Consider the following 17,743-nt stretch of genomic DNA (forward strand, 5'->3'; position numbering starts at 1 on the left):
GTGATGTTACAGGGTCAATAGGACTCGATTTACATTCAGACAAATGGTAGTCATGTGCTGCCCTAGGAGTCTTTGACCTTTTGGACATCAGTGGTTGTACTGCTTTTATGTTAGTCTGAAGAACTGAAAGGTGACAGCATATGTTATGCTGAAGGACAGTTATGACTGTGTTAAGTATTGTAAAGCAGATACAGAGTATCAGTAAAACAGACTCGGGAACTTCAGTGTGCAAGTTAAATACACTCAAACAGATGTAAATAGCTTCTTCTGGGTAGTTGGTTTTCCTGCAGTTTGTGATTCCTTGCTTTGTATTTATATACTTTCAGTTAGGGAGCAACATATCCATCTACATATCCATCTACTGCTTCTCAAGGCGGCCCATCTATGAGGGGCAGCCCTGTGTAAGTGGAACTGGGTTCAGTCTTCCTTCCAGCCGCTTTTCACAGTTTCCAAATCAAATGTCCTGCTGGGGCCCCTTTTGTGTTGATAAAGTTCCTGCTTGCATGTGCAGGGGGTATAGTCCTGCCCAGACCAAGAAGGCAAGCATTGCGGAGACCAGTGAAAAGTTTTGCATGGATCCAGTGGCTAGAGAGGTACAGCTCTTAAAGCAGGATTCGCTGACCTCCAAGGTAATATCAGTGGTGCCACTTTCTGACAAGTCTTTCCTTGCAGTATCATTCACTCAAGTGCATATGAAAACAACAAATGCTCACTTCTTCCTAAACTCGCTCTCTCAGTGGCTGGCCAAGATGAAAGCTGAAATACTGTAGGATTATGTTCTTATCATCGATTTTCTTTTTATCGCTTTCCACCATTCCTTCTCACTGTTGAGGTTCAGAAATATCTTCATAAGCAACGTAATACTTTAGAGTAGGAAGACAAGGTCTGGAATTGAAAGAGTAACATACTTGAATATTTCTTTATTATAACTCCAGAATGAAAATTTTATCCTGAATGAAATATTCTCTTACATGCTCCGTTGGACTCCTTTGCATTGTATACCTGTGCAGACCAGTACATTCCCTGCAGTATGTAACAGCTAGTTTGGGTTTATGGCAAATTGTCAATGGAAGATTGTCCCTTCTCTTGAGTCACTGAATTAAGTTTTGTTTGTTAATGGAAATTACACTAAAAAACACTTTTTTTTTTTTCCACTTGGAAGCACAAGTAGTTTGTTTAAAGGCTGACAGTCAGCTGGGTGAAATCAGTGTTTGAAGTAAGTGGCTGGCAAAGTGGCCTGTGCAATATTAATGTGTTTAGGAAAACCACTGGAAACAAAATGTTTATTGCCTCTTTAAATGTATGTTTATATACAGCCTTAAGTGGTTCATCTTCGCCTGTACGTGCAACACTTGTTTTTAATTTTGTGCTATCTAGAGAGCTGCAGTTAAGAAGTCATTAATTTAAAAAATGACATTTTCAACCTGAATGATTGAAATCCAGATGAGCTACTCAAAGGAAGAATGGAGGGGAGATTTTATTGTGTAAAATCTGAGCCATACGTATTAAATACTGACGATAATCTTTTGATTCTTTGAAAAAAATAACTTGTCTGTCATATTGCAAATGTTATTGCTGTGGTGCTTGCTCATCTAGCTTTTCAGAGATGAAGAGATGAAATTTCGTGGTCATATTTTACATAGGATTAGAGATAGCTTGAAGATAACAGCTGTGCCAAAGCACAGTTTACATTTTGTTTTGGGACACCTATGCCAGTTGTATGGTTGGAGTGGCTGTTTTGCAGCGGTTCTCCTTGCAGTCACAGTGGTCAGAGTGAAACCTGTATTGGGATTTAGGCGTATTTGGGGATAAAGCAGAAAAATGTGATTTGGGGCAGTTAATCTAGTTAGTTATACAGCCCCAGCAACCCAGAAATGATGAATGTTCCGACTTTTTTCTTTCTTCCATGCCAGAAGAAAGCTTTGGTTTGTAAGGCTTGTAACTGGCAAAACGACGGAATGGCTGGCAGGAAAGTGCTTTTTCCTCTTTTGATTGTTCTAGTAAGATAACTGCTATTATTGTTGTTATTATTATTATTTCCAGCAAAGGTCCTTGCAGTATGTGCAGCTTATTTAAACAACTGTTTAACTTCTCTTAAGATTGCTTGCTTGTGGCTTGGAAGTTTGGAGAGTTTTTGCTACTGTTGTTTAAAATCATCATCTCAGTCTTCACCAAACACCTTGTAAAGTTTCTCCAAGTCTTTTTTCCACACCTACGTGTTAGTTTAAAACTTCCACAAAAAGCTTTAGGGTCCATCCCATCACCACCTACTTCTAACTAGTCTCTGTAAGTATAGCACTGTTCTAGGAAATAGTTCTGAAACCAGTCATGAAATGCAAAGTGGATGCTTCTCGTACAGCTTTCTCATGGTGGTTGAGAAGAGCAGGTTAACTGTTGGAGCCTGCAAGCACGCTAGGGAGAACAGCAAGTGTGTCGTTGCACGCTTCTCTGTATACCATATACTGCAGGGAGCCATGTCAGAGGAGTGAGTTTTGCATGATACTGTGGGTACCATGAGGACTGTAATGTTTATGTCTCCTAAAGGAAGGAGCACTACATTAAATGTAAAGCTACTGTAAAAGAAATCCGTCTGCTGTACTTACTAGGCTGGGGAAAAGCTCCAATAAGTCTCCTTAATATAAATTGACTCTGATTGGAGTATTGTTTTTGTATTTCTTCTGTAAGTGCAGGTTCCTTTTCAGTATAAATCGTCATGCATCCCAAACATTTGAACTGGTATTCATTTACCAGCCCTGTCTGAGAACTGCTATCTGATCAAACCAATATTTTTTAATTATGTACTTATAGGCAGATGGGAGAATAGTTTACAGTCAATGTATGATCTTCTCTGCAAATCTTTGAAAATTGTGTTGTGTTTTTTTCTTTTAATATTGCCTTATCAGTTTCTTTTTTTTATTACTGATGACTTCATTCTGTTTGAATTCAATGCTTCAGTTTCTTTGGGGTAAACTAATAGATTATGTATGCGATATTTGCACAGTGCTGATTGAATTCATCTGGTGAGCTTGAATGTGGTTCATATATTCACATAATTGTCAGGAGCCAACTTGAAATTCAGAACTGTTTCACGAGCATTGCACAGGGCATCATATTCATCTCGCATTACTCAGGAGTGGGTAAAACTTTCACGGTAAGCTAGATATGCAGCTCTTTCAAAAGCCAATGTCTTTTACATTTGTGCCTGTAAACAGTGATGGAGAAAAAAATGAGCCATTGAGCTCTAACTGTTTCCTGGAAAAATGAAGCTGACATTGCACTGATCGTCCCCTTTCTGATCTGTTACCCGCACCTTCCTCACAGATTCTGATCTTGCTGGCCAATTCTGACCAGATTTGACAGATGATTAGATGTTCAAAGGATGCTAAATCAGGTAATTTTCATGAAAATAAGCAGCCTATTAGAGGGGTCCAGATGAACGCCCTTGCCCGGGAGAAGCGCGGCAGCGTGAACTCAGTCCCATTATCGGACACCAGAGAACCCACAGGAGAGAAGCACAGGAAATCAGGCTTCACGGAGCTGCTTGTTTCCACAGAGATTATGCTTGTGTTTTCACACTAATCCAGATGGATAACTTTCCATGTGGTGCTATCTTTCATTCAAATGTTCCTACTCATTCTCATGGGGAGGTTTTGTACTTATTAATATGGCATGGCAGAGGTTTGCCAAAGAGTAAGCTGTCAGGCCCAATTTATATACATATATATATATAACCTCGTCAGCCAAAATACCTGGAGGCAGAAAGGGGTGCAGTGGCTATCAGGCCACTGGTTGCAGATGCTAACACTGTTCGCAAAGAGCAGCAGGGAGCCGGCCCAGCTGGAACCAAACCTGCTGTGTTGTGTGTATTTCAGCATTTCCTTCTCTCAGCTAGTGGTGCTTTGGGTAATGACGCTGGCAAAGCAACAAGGATAACATTGCACTTCGGGCCTTATCTGTATTTTAGCAGCCCTAATTAAACTCATTATCTGTAGTCACAAGTCAAGTCAGAGGATTTCACAGGTATTGTATTGCTTGTGAACTGTGGACCAAGCTTCACTGTTCTAAGTGATATCCCCCATTAGGTAGTCCTTAACTTGCGAACTGGAGGTGGTTCTCCACTATTTGACAAGAATCCATGCAAGGAGCAGAGGCATTTATCTGTGAAAAGAGTCTTGGGGAAAAAAAGAATATACTGTGGGCATGGTTGTTTTTTCAATAATCCACAAAGTTTGCGCAAGCTTTCTGCGCTGTCGTGGCAGATCACGAGAAAAACTTCCTCTGGAAGAGGTTGATAAGTCAGCTAGAGAAGCTTAAAACCTCTGGGGTTTTGTAGAGTAGAGGGGCTGGATAGCTTGGGATCCAGGGAAAGCAAGTAATTTGTTTGATTTTTTCGTGGAAACATACTGATGCTGCCAGTAAACACTTCCAGTCCTGCATATTCAGTTGCATTTGCACTCTACATAAGATCTCTCTCCATTGGTAATTAACTTTGAACCTAATTTAGCCACCATTCTAGATTGCTATTAGGTATTAGAAACTACTTATTGAATTGATGGGTTTATGTTCAGTCTTCTCTGTGTGCTTTCCTAACTCAGTTTGCTATGCAAATCCTATAAAAGGCTTACCTAGATTCTGGCACACTCGTAGTGGAGTGCAGTATGACAAGATGCTCCACAGAGCTCATGAATAAGTTTGTATCTCTATAGCCCTTTGCTGGTGAGGCATAGTTGAGGTTGCAGATTAAGAAAATATATGAATATGTGCTACAACAACAACAGTGTGAGTTTAGAAGTGGCTACAGATAAATTCTATAACAATTCCCTGTGAAAGTTCATAAATGCTACTGAGCTATGCGGTCAGTATTTGCCCCAGCCTGGCCAGAGAAAGGCTGGAAATAGGTCTGGAGGAACATTTAATTTATTAATTTTCATGTGCCGGTATTTTATTTTATTAGAATTCCTAGGTGTTTTCAGTTTTTTTTGTTGTTTTTTGTTTGTTTGTTTGTTTGTTTGTCTTGTTTTTTTTTCTTTAAGTCCTTTCAGGTATAGTGGCGTGAGCTTCCACAGTTGTGCAAGCCCAGCCGTAAGGTTTTGGAATGTTTATCAGGGTCAAAAAGCACAAAGACGAGCATGTGTTTAACTTGACAAACTAAACTCAGCTAGCTTTACCAGGGCAGCTTGAAGTGTAGCCAGCATAGAAGTGAGTCTTTGTTGGATTGCTGCTTAAATACTACCTTTAAAAAATGGAATCGAGATTTGGTACTTTGCTTTCCTATCTCTTGCCTCCCCTGTATTTTCATAGATGATGTTTTAATTCTTTGTGTAATTGGGAGTAAGTTTTTTTTTTTGTTTGACAGTTGTTTTTTGTTTGTTTTTGTTTTGTTTTCTGTTTTTGTTGTGTGGGGTTTTCTTGGAGGTACAACTTTTTTCTTTGCTTCTCTATGAATATAGTCTATTCTTTACCTTGAACAAATGCAATTTTAGGGAAATTCCACATTTAGCGTGGGAGCAAAAGGAAACATTTTTCTGGCAGCTTATCATCATCATCATCATTATTATTAAAATATGATAGCCATTTATAGCTGCTCATAGGAATGTTAAAAGTTTCCTTGTGCTCCCCCATCTGTCTGCATCCATCTGTTGTCTCTTGTCTTGTACTGGAATTGTTAAGTTCTTTGGACAAGGATAGCATTTTTTAAAAATGTGGATCAAGTTCACAATTAGGAGCTGTATTAATACAAGAAGGCAAAAATATTGGTGATGTGAGCCTGTGGGCACTGTGCAAGTCGAGAGTCAAACAGTCACGATCCATTTGTCTCAGGTGTGGGAATTGTGTGTGCTCCCGTGGGTATCTGATACGTGTTTAGATGTGTGTGTACATATGAGCGTTATTTACCATTTTTTATTTCTCTCAGTGGCTGTGCAGGTGGTGGGAATGCTGATCGTATCCAGAAGTTACGTAAGGAGTACCATCAGGCCAGGCGAGAGGGCTTACCCTTCTATGAGGACGATGAAGTAAGAACGCAGCCGTCTGATTACGACCAGCATTGGGTAGGTCTACAATGTGCTGCAAAGTGTGCTTGCAGCATTCGGGGTTTGCAGAAGATGTCCATTTGTTTGTATTTTACAGAAAGCTTGTGTCAGCCTAACATGACTTTGGGGGATTTACAGAATTAGAGAAATCCTTAATGCCAGTTTCCCCCACCCCCAAAGAAAACACTGGTAACATGAAAACTTGGCTAAAAAATACCATGCCTGTTCACTGTCTTTGATCTAGGCCCAGGTTTCCTCTCTCCTGAGGTGGTCCAAGATACGCAGTCCTTGCCAAACTTTGTCACATGTGGTAGCATCAAGGCTTTTCAGCAGGATTTATGGTATTCTGGCAGTTCATCCAGTGATTCCCTGGATTAATGACAGCATTAGAACAACAGGCTCTCACTGTGCTTAGCTGCAAAGTGAGAGGGAGGAAATACAGGCATGTCTACCCCTGCCTTTCCTTCTGTACGTTTGACAATAGCAATCTGACCGTGACACATCCTCAGTCACCTTTATAAAGTGAAAAATGGAATAACTTACTCCTTCTCTGTCCAAGGGTCTTAAAATCTTTTACTGCCATAGTAGAACTATTACAAATATGCTATTTTCTTGATCTTACACCCAGGAATTGCACTACATAGAGACATATTATGTATCCTGCTAAAGAAGAGTAACCTGTGGTAGAACCTGAGATTAAGTCAAGAGTGCTGGATTTTTAATGCAACAGCTGTAATCTATGGGATGACAGTTGTGGCACTCAGCTCTACCTGAGCAGACTTCAGAGTTGGACTCTGTCTCTTTAGAAGTAATTATAATCAGCAAGCATTCAAAAATGTAACTCTGATACGATGCAATTTATGCTAAATTTGAAATTTTAGTTAAAAAAAGAGACAGAATTATGTTAAAAATCTTAAGAATCTAAATGCACCTGAGCTTTGAACTGACGTTTTTAATGTCCTCCAAACTATCAGTGCAAATGTTGAAGTGAAATCTTCAGTGATTGGGGTTATAGTACAAAAAAATCCTGTGTGAGACTAGATTTTATTGCAATCACAGATACAGAGTGTTTTTACATAAATTAACATTTATATTTGTTCATTAGCCCCAAAAAGTTTTTGTATATATTATCATTCAGGTACCCAAAATTTCACTTTCAGCAAAATAATCTTTCCTTAGAGTTGTTAACTTCAATCTACTGCCTTAAAATTTGTGGCCCAACTTTCCTGTTCTTCTTCTGAATACCTTTTGTAAACTGAACTGAGAATATTCATCAAATGCTTCTTTCTGCTGAAATTGTATGGTGTGTGAAGTGTTCTGCCAGAGGCCCTAGACTGGCCCAGTGGTACCTCTTCAGCAGCCTGAGGTTTTTTACTTCTTATCTGAAACTGATAGTTTTATTAATCCTCAGAGGAGGCTGATATTTATGGTCCAGTGTTGTTTCCCAAGATTCACAAAGGTTTCTTCCAGGTAATCCTTTTTAAGCCTTTCCTATTAGGTATAATACCCTGAGATTACTGATTTCCAAAGCCTTGCTTTTCCTGTGAGGCAACTTGTCCTTAATCAGAGCTGCTGAAAGGGAGCTCTGAGTATCTCAATCTTGAATTGATTAATAATAGTGGCCAGGATTGTTTCTTTTTGTCCTTCAAATGCAGAATATTTTTAAACGTTTTTTGTTGTGAGGAATTGTAGTCTGCTCAAAAATCAGAGTTTACCTTGAGGGCTTTAATACACTGAAGTTTGTTGCTGAAACAGTTGCTCTTGTTGAAGCGGTTTACAAATTTCAAAGACTTCTGGTCTCTTCACTGCAACAATATCATCCATTGATCCATCCAGCCTTGCTTTCACAGGCACCGTCTTTTAGTCTGGAAAACACTGCAGCCATAGCTTGCTCCCTCTTGACTCCTGGCTGAAACACTTGATTCTACTCTGACATATGGTTTTACCCTTAAAATGTATGTTACATCATTCCATTCAAGCAAAAATGAAGGAACAAAATTAGAATCAAAATATTCAAAAGAAAACAAATGTCTCAAAGCATCTTGCCAGAAGAGTCCTCAAGATATTTTACAAGCAATATCATCTCACTCGCCTCAGGCTGCTGACCCTCAGCAGTACTGTGATAACACAGATTGAACAGCAGCTGAATTCTTCCACCTTTACTCATCAGTGAAGAGACATCCTGGTGACTAATTGCATAATTGTAAATAAAAACTTACTCTAATCTTCAGGATGGAAGGTCTTTCTTTAAAGAGTCAAGAGACAGCTGAGGAGGAGGAAAACCTTCTGGTGTAATTTTTCTTGCTTTGCATGGGAGATAAGATCACCAGGGAAGCTGCAGCTGGAAAGGAGATTGTGGGTCTCTGCATATATTTTTAATACTCAATTAGTTCTTCCTATGCTTTTGTCAGTCAGCTGTTTTACCTAAGCCAGCTTCTCTGTATGATGTCTTTCTAACATACAGCAGCTGCTGTAATCACTACTCACCATCTCCTGAAACATGCAGATAAGTTGGGAAGTAACAGAGGATAATCTGAGAAGACACTATCCTGTCACAAATCAACAGCCTCAGAAATGGACACTGGGTCTTGTCCTCCAAAAAGTATCTGAGAACTCATGAGGCGAGTTTCTCTCTGATAAAGCTGACATTGACAAGTGGCCTTTAGCTGACACTGTAATGGGACAGAATTTCTAATAGAAGGGGTATTTCTAACAATTTACTTTTTTTTAAGTGGGATAAATCAAGTTAAAGTGCAGAGCTGGTTGAAAAGCCAGCATTGTAAGGCAAAATGATCTCATGACAGGCAATTGGGATCCATAAATGTTTTAAAAATAAGGTCAAAAATTCATTTTAAATAGGCCTGCTATTCTCTCATCATCCATTCCCCACCCCCTGCATCCATTTTCCAGTCCTCTGCTGTTCTTCTCATCTGTTGCTGAATGAAATTTTTGCTCTTTTGCGCCTTCATTCTGGTCTCCCTTCCCCACAGTCTGTTCTTTTTCTTTTTGTAAGTAACTGAATAATTCAGTTTAGTGTGTCTCCATAAACAGACGCATGTATATAGCACTGTCTGTGCTATGGAGCCAAATCCTTTGAAATTCATTTCCAGTTCCTTTGTGTTTTGGTTTCTCACTGAGTTTTGCATCCTTTGGAATCCTCTACACCTGCTCCTGTCCCCCCTTCATTTCAGGTTCACAGCTAGGACAAACGGTGAGCCCAGCTCTACAGGGTGGATCACAAGGGTTAAAGTAAACCTTAGTCAGAGGGTTAACCTAGTTAACCAAAGAACAGGCTTGTGGTGAGTGTAAATATTGTTAAGGAAAAAGAATGCCAGTTGTTGTCAGTACACTGTGGGATTACCCTGAAATTTTCTGACACTCAGGATGTCTGCTGGGAAGCATCAGCTCAAGACAGAGTGCATACGTATTCATGTCCTAGCAGAACATCAGATAGTGATGAACACTCATGAAAGTGTTCTGTGCAAACCTAATCCTAAGGCCATTGGAGCCTACAGAAAGAGACAGAATAGGTCTATGTGGTATTATCATATAATGCAGTATCAGTCAGACCCTGAGAGAACCCTATAAGCAATAAGCTGCAAGAACTTAGCCAGTATCCCTAGGAGTTAGAGAACCTTTTCATGGAGCACTTTGTCAGGGCATTAGAGTTGTAGAGTTGTAACAGGTCATAAGAAATACCAAAGGAGCCGTGAAGACAAGCTGTAAATTTAGCATGTATGCTTTTATTTAAAGGCATTTAAATAATGAGAAATTAATCATCTATTTGAGGATTTACTTGGATTGTCTTACAGGCTTTGTACAAATTCAAGTTACTTAATACCAGTTCCTTCCTTCAGAGTGGCAGTAAATTCTTGAAATATTCTGTGTAATATACTTTCAAGGACTATGTGTATCACAGGCCACATTGCAAATAATTCTTCACCTGGTAGAGACCACATCAGCTTCACTGTACCAAACGTTATGTTAAGTGGCTGTAAGAGCTGCTTTTTTATTTGCAAATGAGGTTTGTAAGTTGATAAGTAGCCTAAAGACATAAGAAAACCTGCCTCTGGATACTAACTGAACATTTTGAATGAAACAAACCTGTAACGTACTGAGTTTTGTCAGTTCCAAGTCAAGAATATGGAAGAAGAATCATGCCTGTCTGTGTTAAAGGCCAAGTACTTTATTGTGTGTGTGGCAGGGATCCAAGCCTAAAAATCAAACGGAAAAAAAAAAAAAAAAAGAAGAGGAACGTTAAGAAGTGCATTATTTTTCCATAATGTGTCAAAGGGTTCTATGCTTACTTCAGGATGAGTAAGGAGCTGTTTGTACTTTTCACGATCAATTAATTCCAGGTTCAGGATGTTGCATTTCAAATAGGTTAGGTTCCCAAAACTCACCAGCATTTGTGTTGGACCACAGCTAGAAACCAAAATTCCATCTTCCAGAATAATAGCATTCCTGTCTTCTAGCGCAATGGGAGAAGTGACAATTTTATGTACTTTGTGAAACCATATAGCAGAAACTGCTGTGAATTCCAGACTTTGAGCCCACAGACTGTTAGTCAGTAGAAAACAAAAAAAAAGAAAGAAAAGCAATGACTTACTCCATGTAGCTTTTCTGAAAGCTGTGGATCAGAAGTATCTGAGTATATATTATTAAAACATATTAATTAAGAGAGGATTTAAATCATTCTACCAGGATGTATGATTAGCTCACCAATCAGCAACTTTTTGTGGTCACTACTTACCTCTCTATACTGAAGGTTTCAGACTGGGGTATATTCTAAAAAGCTGTTCTAAGCAAGCAGAGAGATTTTGAAATTTGCAGGCTGGCTTTGGGGGTAGGTTTTGGGGGAAAATTATTTTAGAGAAATCCCTGCCAAACCTCATGTGAAAAATAAACTATTCCAAATGGTACATGCAAGGAGAGCCAAATTCAATTCCATTAATACTAGTAATAAAGAGTGACTCTTATAACTTGCTTGGAGTCATTCCTACTTACACAAAGGTTAAATTTGGCATAGGGAAACTGAACCAGAGGGGAGTCTGAAATGCTCGTGTCTTCATGCTTAATGCTGTGTACACACTTGTTTACCAAGGGAAACAGTTCTGGTGCCATATGTCGTCTTATCAAAGCCCGCTGGTACTCTTTATACCCTACAATATTCTGTGAATCCCAGAAATACATCATGCCATCTATTCCATGAGGTACCTCATCACCACACAGCTGCTTTTTGTTACATTTAAGTGCAGGGGGGTTATTCTGAGACAGACAGACTCTAAGCTTTGCTCTTTCTTCATAGAAATAGTGAGAGGAACTTGGACAAAAGCAGGTGGTGCTGCCAGGCCGCCTGGCTGTGGCTTTCCACGCAGGCTGGCAGCACTGGGAGGCTGCACATTACCACATGCTCCAGTGGTCGTGTCCCTTGCAGCTAGCAGAGGTTCTTCTGACGTTGCCCAAATTGAGAACTTGATTGTGGTATCACAGAGACCATGACAGCTGCCACAGATCATGCTGATACGTTATGAAGGGCCCTAGAGGTTTTCTGTTGTATATATTTTTCCTAATTTGCCAATATGTTTGGGGAGGCAAGAAACAAATCTCTAATTGGTAATTATATTGATGAGGGGAACAAGTAATCCATGCCATGTAGTGTGGTGAACAATTACTGTACTTGTGTGCAGAGCCTTGGCTCTGCAACTTTTATCCTTTGGGCACAGCTGGATGGGCACAGAAATGGGGTTTTCAGAGCTAGGCTTTAAACTGGCCTGTGGGTCTGTGCAAAGGCTTTGTTGCAGTTGTGAGCTGCACAACAGCTGGGCCTTTGTGACTTGCTTCATTTATGGCAAGCTTCTGCCAGCATAGGCTGTCATAGTTTTCTGGCTACTTGTTGGTCACTCAGTAGATCCCTGACTGGGTGACCGCTTCCCTTGAACATGTGTGCACGCTGTCAGTCTCTGGCCAGTGTCACATGCTGAAGGTGGAAGAGGATTGAAATTTTAACACTGAGCCTTCGTGAGGGGTTGCTAAAGCTCCTACTTTGCACTTTGCCCTCAGTGATATGTACTTCTCCATGACAGCTCGGTCCCGACCCCTAGCAAGTCAGCACCCCACATACCATGGAATCAAATACAGCTGCTCGTGGGCCTGACTACCAGGGGGAAAAAAAGTACGCTTCCTTTTAAAATTGACCTCCCCTTCCTCAGGCTATTAGTAAGAGGCCTGCTTCAACTTCTGGAAAGAGGCCCCAGTTACAACAACTCTCATTTTCTTAATCATGAGACAAGTCTGTAATGCCATTTAAATTCATGTCTGAAGCTAAGCACATGCTTAAGGTATTTATTAGATTGGGCCTGGAGCCGGGCCTCAGACTTGACCCCTTCATAGGCACAGGCTATGCCTTTCCTATCAGGTATCCGGTACATTTATCAAATAGATGCTGACAAGGTTGACTTCTTTTTGAATTCTCACAGCTTAATCTCCCTAGGTTATGTCCTTGTTCGGTATGTTGCTGATTAAAAAGAAATCTCTCCCCTCAAAAATATTGATGATCCAAAGAGTTGCCTAGCTGCTGTTGTCCCAGACAGTATTCTGTAGCCCAAAGATGCTGGTCACTGTCCAGTTCTACCTGCTCAGGGTAATGTCCCACCAAGACAGAGTAGTTTTGACGAAGTACTGTAGCATTTATCCATTTAACGTAATGGAAAGCAGAATGACCTCAGAGAGGGAAACTGCGGTGGTTGCCCAGAGTGTGCAGAGCAGGGTCAAGCTTGAAAGAAGCCAGGTCAAGCAATACAACTATGTCATTGAGGCTGTTACAGGGTACAGGTCTTTTATTTTTTATAGTTAAGTATGTGACAGAAGCCAGCTGAAATAATGGACTTTCGATTACTTTTGATTTTTGGATTGAGATCTTACATGTAGCACTTCTCATTACTGCAGCATAAGATCTGAGCTGTAGGTCCTGGGTCTTCTGGAGTTTTGTTGAAGTTCCTCACTGCAAAATGCATTAGGAGAACTGCTTGTTAAATTACATCATAGGCACAGTTTCAGCAGCCAGGGTGTCAGTGTTCTGGTTACGTTGTTGTCTCGCAGTTAAAAACACTAAAAAAGTTCAAGATTTCTTCACAGCCAAGGTGTGAAAAGCAATTAGAATGTATCGCTGGGTGCTGGGTATAAGCAATTATCTATGAATATATAAAGGCTCTATTTTTTCTCAACAAACAGGCGACATTGTTATAATTATTTAAAATGAAAAAGAAAGTCACTGACTCAGACATTGAGAGATTGGGCGGATAACTTTATTAGTTCCCAGTCTAGGGTCTGTAGTGCAGATGCTAATCTAATATCAAGATTGCATTAAAATAAAGCACAAAATATGGGAAAGAGAACTCCATTTACCCGGTAAGGCTGGTGCTGTACATGAGTTTGTTTTTTCTGCTCAAGGCCAGTTATTCTCAACTTTCAGCTTCAACTTTTATTGTTAAAGAACACTTCGAAAAAAGAATGCTAACCCCCCTTTTTTTCTTGATCAATATGGGATCCAACTGGAACGCAGTCTTTCCGTTGAATGTGCTGAGTTTTGACAAGTTCTGTGAAAGTTAGAAGTCAATTTTGTTTCATAAACTTTCTTTAATGTTCTTGCTTTGATTAGTAAACTGAATTTGTCAGCAGGAATTTGCTGGTACAAAAGTGTGTCTGATGAAATACCTGCACTGCGCAACCTAATCTGAAGGGTTGGTTTTGATATATATACATATTTTAGTCTTTTTAAGACAGTTGCTGTTCAACTGTATTTATTAACAATAAGAAAGCAAAAGTGATGAATACTGCTGCTTGGTTTTGCTCCTATTTCTCTTCAAACAGCCTGGCTGCTTGGTTTCGTGTCACATTGCCCAATAGTAAGTAGAGCCATTCCAGCTGAACTGTTTGTCATAAATCCTGTATGATAGGAGCTGCTTAGTCTTTTGTAATCCAGGTGCTACCGGATTATCTGCCTTCAGAGGACAGTGCTGGCTCCAAGGGGATCCTCCTGTTCAAGGCAGATGATATGTGAACAATCCTGTGCCCCAGAATATCACCTATTTCATGAAGTAGTATGTTTATTTCAACATGTGTATTGTGAATGCCTACTACTGAAAAGGAGGACAAATTTTGGTATCTCTTCTAAAATGTGGTCTGGTGACTAACAGTAAGATTTCCATGTGTGGTCTTCTCATGTGTTTTCTAGATAGGCTGCAAATAATGGTTATCAAAATTACCATTGCAAATAACGCACTGCTCTATTAGGAAGACAGTGCTGTGCATGACAAGTAACAGTAGTGGCTCTCAAGGAACACAGATTCTGGGGAGGCCTGGCGAGCCTGTATACTTTATACCATGAGACATCCCAATAAAAGTCAGAGCAGCAGATACCCAAGTTGAAATTATAACTTTGAAGGCATGGTATGACTCAAAACAAGGCAAACAAAGGAGGGATCTGAGGAGATCCGAGAGTTTCTTTTATTACGTTAAGCATGACCATATCACATTCTGTTCTGTAGTTTGTAATTTGATGGTAACTCCTTCAAGATAAGATAGTTTGAAATACATGCCTGTGCCTTCTATCCCTGGTCTACCGTCATCAAACAAAATCATTCTGACAATTTAAATTCAATCTTTCCTGTGGAATGATTATAGGGGAATTTAACAAAATACTATCTGGCGGTACCCACCAGTGGATCAGTATTAACGTTTACATTTGCATATGAAGCTAATTTTCAAAGTATTTCTCTTAATTTGCTAGGAAGATACCTGTCAAGTTAGCAATTAAACTGTAATTTGGTCACTGAGGTGTTTACATGGATTAATAGATCTCTCCCTTCAGCGTATGCTCCTGAGTTGGAAATAATAGCTATACTGTGTGGTAGCATGACCCCACTTGAGTTTCACACACACATGCACGAAATCAAATTCCATCACATTTTAATGCAAATTTTACCTTTGCAAATGATGGCCTGAAAAGAATGAGTTTCCATGGTAACCTTAGGGGAACACATAACCTGTTTATCATAACTTCTCCATGAAACAAGACAGGGGGTGGGGAGTACGCTTTGATGTCAACTGTATTTTTCTGTAGAGATCATTCTTCTCTAGCACATATAGAGAATTTACCAAAATGCTCCCATAGTGTCCTACATAAACTTTTTTCCCTCTCTCAGAAGCAGTTATAGAAAATAATATAGAAGGGCAAGGCAATAGGAGGTATTCAAAACCATTAACTGATCTTTCAGCTGCTGTCTATAGATTGACAACTAGGTCAACATTTTGAAAAACCGATCACAAATTACTACATATAGAGATCTCTTCCATCACTTTCTTGCTCCTTGCTTTGCCTCCACACTTCACATTTGGCCCTTGGGTATCCCAGCTGCCTTTCAAAGGCACTTTAACTTTTTTGCTTTCTCATTCTTCCACTTCAGTGCTGCAAGTACTGTTTGAGAAATGCATTGAAATATCTCAACTCTCGCATTGTGAGGCTACACCACAGAAAAGGAACGTATTGATTATACTTCATATTCGGTGCTGACTCTCAGAGTGGAGGTGGTAGCTTCTGGAGCTGCCATTAGTGAGGAGTGAGTTTGATGGCTTTGAGCATCTGCAAGGCTGTATTTTTCCTGCAGATGCATAGTAACTCCTGGCTAAAAGAAAGTATGTCTGCAACATTTTTTTAAGGTCATTAGGAGTAAGGAACAGATGTTGAGGTTTTTCAGAATGCTGCTTTGAAGTGCCATTTAGGAGTCAACTGACAGGACTGACCCTATAGGCAGTGATTTTGGGGACTGGAACACAGAAGAACCATTGCCCACAGTTACCCATCTGGTATCCATCTGGTACCAGCAAACAACAGACAGTACCAAATCTCAGAGAAACTGTACCAACTGCTAAATTGGTATCAGCAAGCAAAGAAGGTCGCCACCCAACAGCAGTTGCAAGCAGGAGAAACAATGTCTGTAACATTTACAGACTGGTATCTGAAGATCCGGAGGAACCTGATGCCATAGCATATGGAAAGCAATTCCTCTTTCTAAGCCTGCTTATGCTGATGTTGTTTGCTCAGTATTAATCCAGGTTTGGGATTTTTTTTTGTTAACCATATTGAATTTGTGGTGTGGAGAGCTTTTGTCATAATGCCATTGAAAGAGAGCCTCTCTTTAGTGGCATCTATGTCTAACAGGATTAAGGTGGATTTAATAGCCTGTGCTAGAGGCTAACCATTCAAATTCTAGCAATACTGTTCCAGAGTGGTGTCAAGTCACAATAGAAGGAGCTGGGGTTAACTTCTAACTCCGTGACAATTTACTCTGCTCTTTTTCTTTGATGTGAGCTATTCTTGGGGAGAGGTGTGGCAGGGGGTTGTTTCCCAATTTTATTGCCATCTTCCTCTTCTTCCCTTTGTTCATTTTTCCCCTGTCTTCTGTCTTGTCTTCTCTTGCAGCAGTGTGCTGGTTTGTACAGTGGCTAAGTGTTTAGAATGTAATAATACAACAGTGAGAGGTTTACTGCCTCTAGGCGCTACCCCTTCCACTCTTGAGGACCTCCAGCAAGGCATGATTTTATAGACAATGAAAGGCTCTCTCTCCCCTGTGAAGCTGCCTGCCTGCAGGAAGCTTTTCTCTGTCTTTTTCCACTACTTGCTCTGCAATTTAGTTCTGTGCCCTGCTATTTCCCCCTTCCCCTCCCTCTTTCCTTCCCAGACACACATGCACATACCCCCCATGTATGCATTCAGTACCAGCACCAGCTGTAGGTAGATGCGGCAAAATGGCATTATCTCGATGTATATGTTAAAAACCTCAAAAATACCCCAAACGTTTTCATTTGCCATCCTCAGCATAAGTGGAAATATTGATCTGTCCCCTGTTTGCTTTCCAGGTTCTGACACTGTCATTTCATTTTCCCTAAAAAGAATACAAGCTCATATCTGTGCTGCACAGAGTGGTCATTACACCCTGGCACTGGTGCCAAGAACTCTGCTGACTTAGCTAGAGAAAGATGCTGAAAGCCCCTGACTTGGAGAGAAAATTCAATTCAATTTACTTCATACAGTGTCTCTCATGAAGTATTTCAAAATGCCTTATATCAGGAGATAACATAATGAGAAAATGCTTTAGAGAACTGGGATTCAGATAGCAAGACAAAATGATACACAACAATGAACTAGAGTAAAAGAAAAGACGACTGTCATTTAAAAGCAGTAATCATCTGGATAAGTAGTCTTGTAAACTAATTACAGTGAGAAGAGAAGCAAAGAATGCAAGACTGGGAGGAACAAGAAGCAGCTTAGTTTCAAACAGAGGCTAAGGCAGAGTTTCCTTTGAGGCAGGGGAGAAGGAGCGGTGCACAGTATTGTAGAACAACTATGAGAGAGCCACTTAATACGTACATGTGAAAACGTTTTTTAATGTATGCTCTATATTGCATCACAAATGTATCTCAGTGAAAAGTTAAATTATTCTGTCTGGTAGCCGGGAAGAAATTAATTGCATTGGCCTGGTTCAGTGGAAGAGCAATTGAAATGCCCCCTTGTAGTTGGAAGAATCAATGCCGGTGCGTGCTGAGTTTTTTTTGTTGTTTTGCTGCTTTTAAGTTTTGTGCTGAGCTCAAGGGCCTCTGTTTGCCGCTGCACTCTGAGAATAGGTTTGCAAGTGAGGGTGTCGCAAATC

The 17,743-nt window shown here is 40.1% G+C and overlaps 1 protein-coding gene across 6 annotated transcripts in view; it reads left to right on the forward strand.

Annotated features, from left to right (window-relative positions):
- PARD3B (par-3 family cell polarity regulator beta) overlaps positions 1-17,743 on the forward strand; it is a 399,577-nt gene that overhangs the window by 342,742 nt on the left and 39,092 nt on the right. For 5 of the 6 annotated variants that reach the window (XM_068685930.1, XM_068685929.1, XM_068685927.1 and 2 more), the window contains one exon: positions 5,915-6,050. The exons of the other annotated variant lie outside the window; for it this stretch is intronic. In XM_068685930.1, the coding sequence (XP_068542031.1) occupies positions 5,915-6,050 (136 nt within the window). The remainder of the gene's footprint in view (positions 1-5,914; positions 6,051-17,743) is intronic. 6 annotated transcript variants of the gene reach the window in all.

Source organism: Anas acuta, chromosome 6, assembly GCF_963932015.1.
Source record: "Anas acuta chromosome 6, bAnaAcu1.1, whole genome shotgun sequence".
NCBI classification, from domain to species: domain Eukaryota; kingdom Metazoa; phylum Chordata; class Aves; order Anseriformes; family Anatidae; genus Anas; species Anas acuta.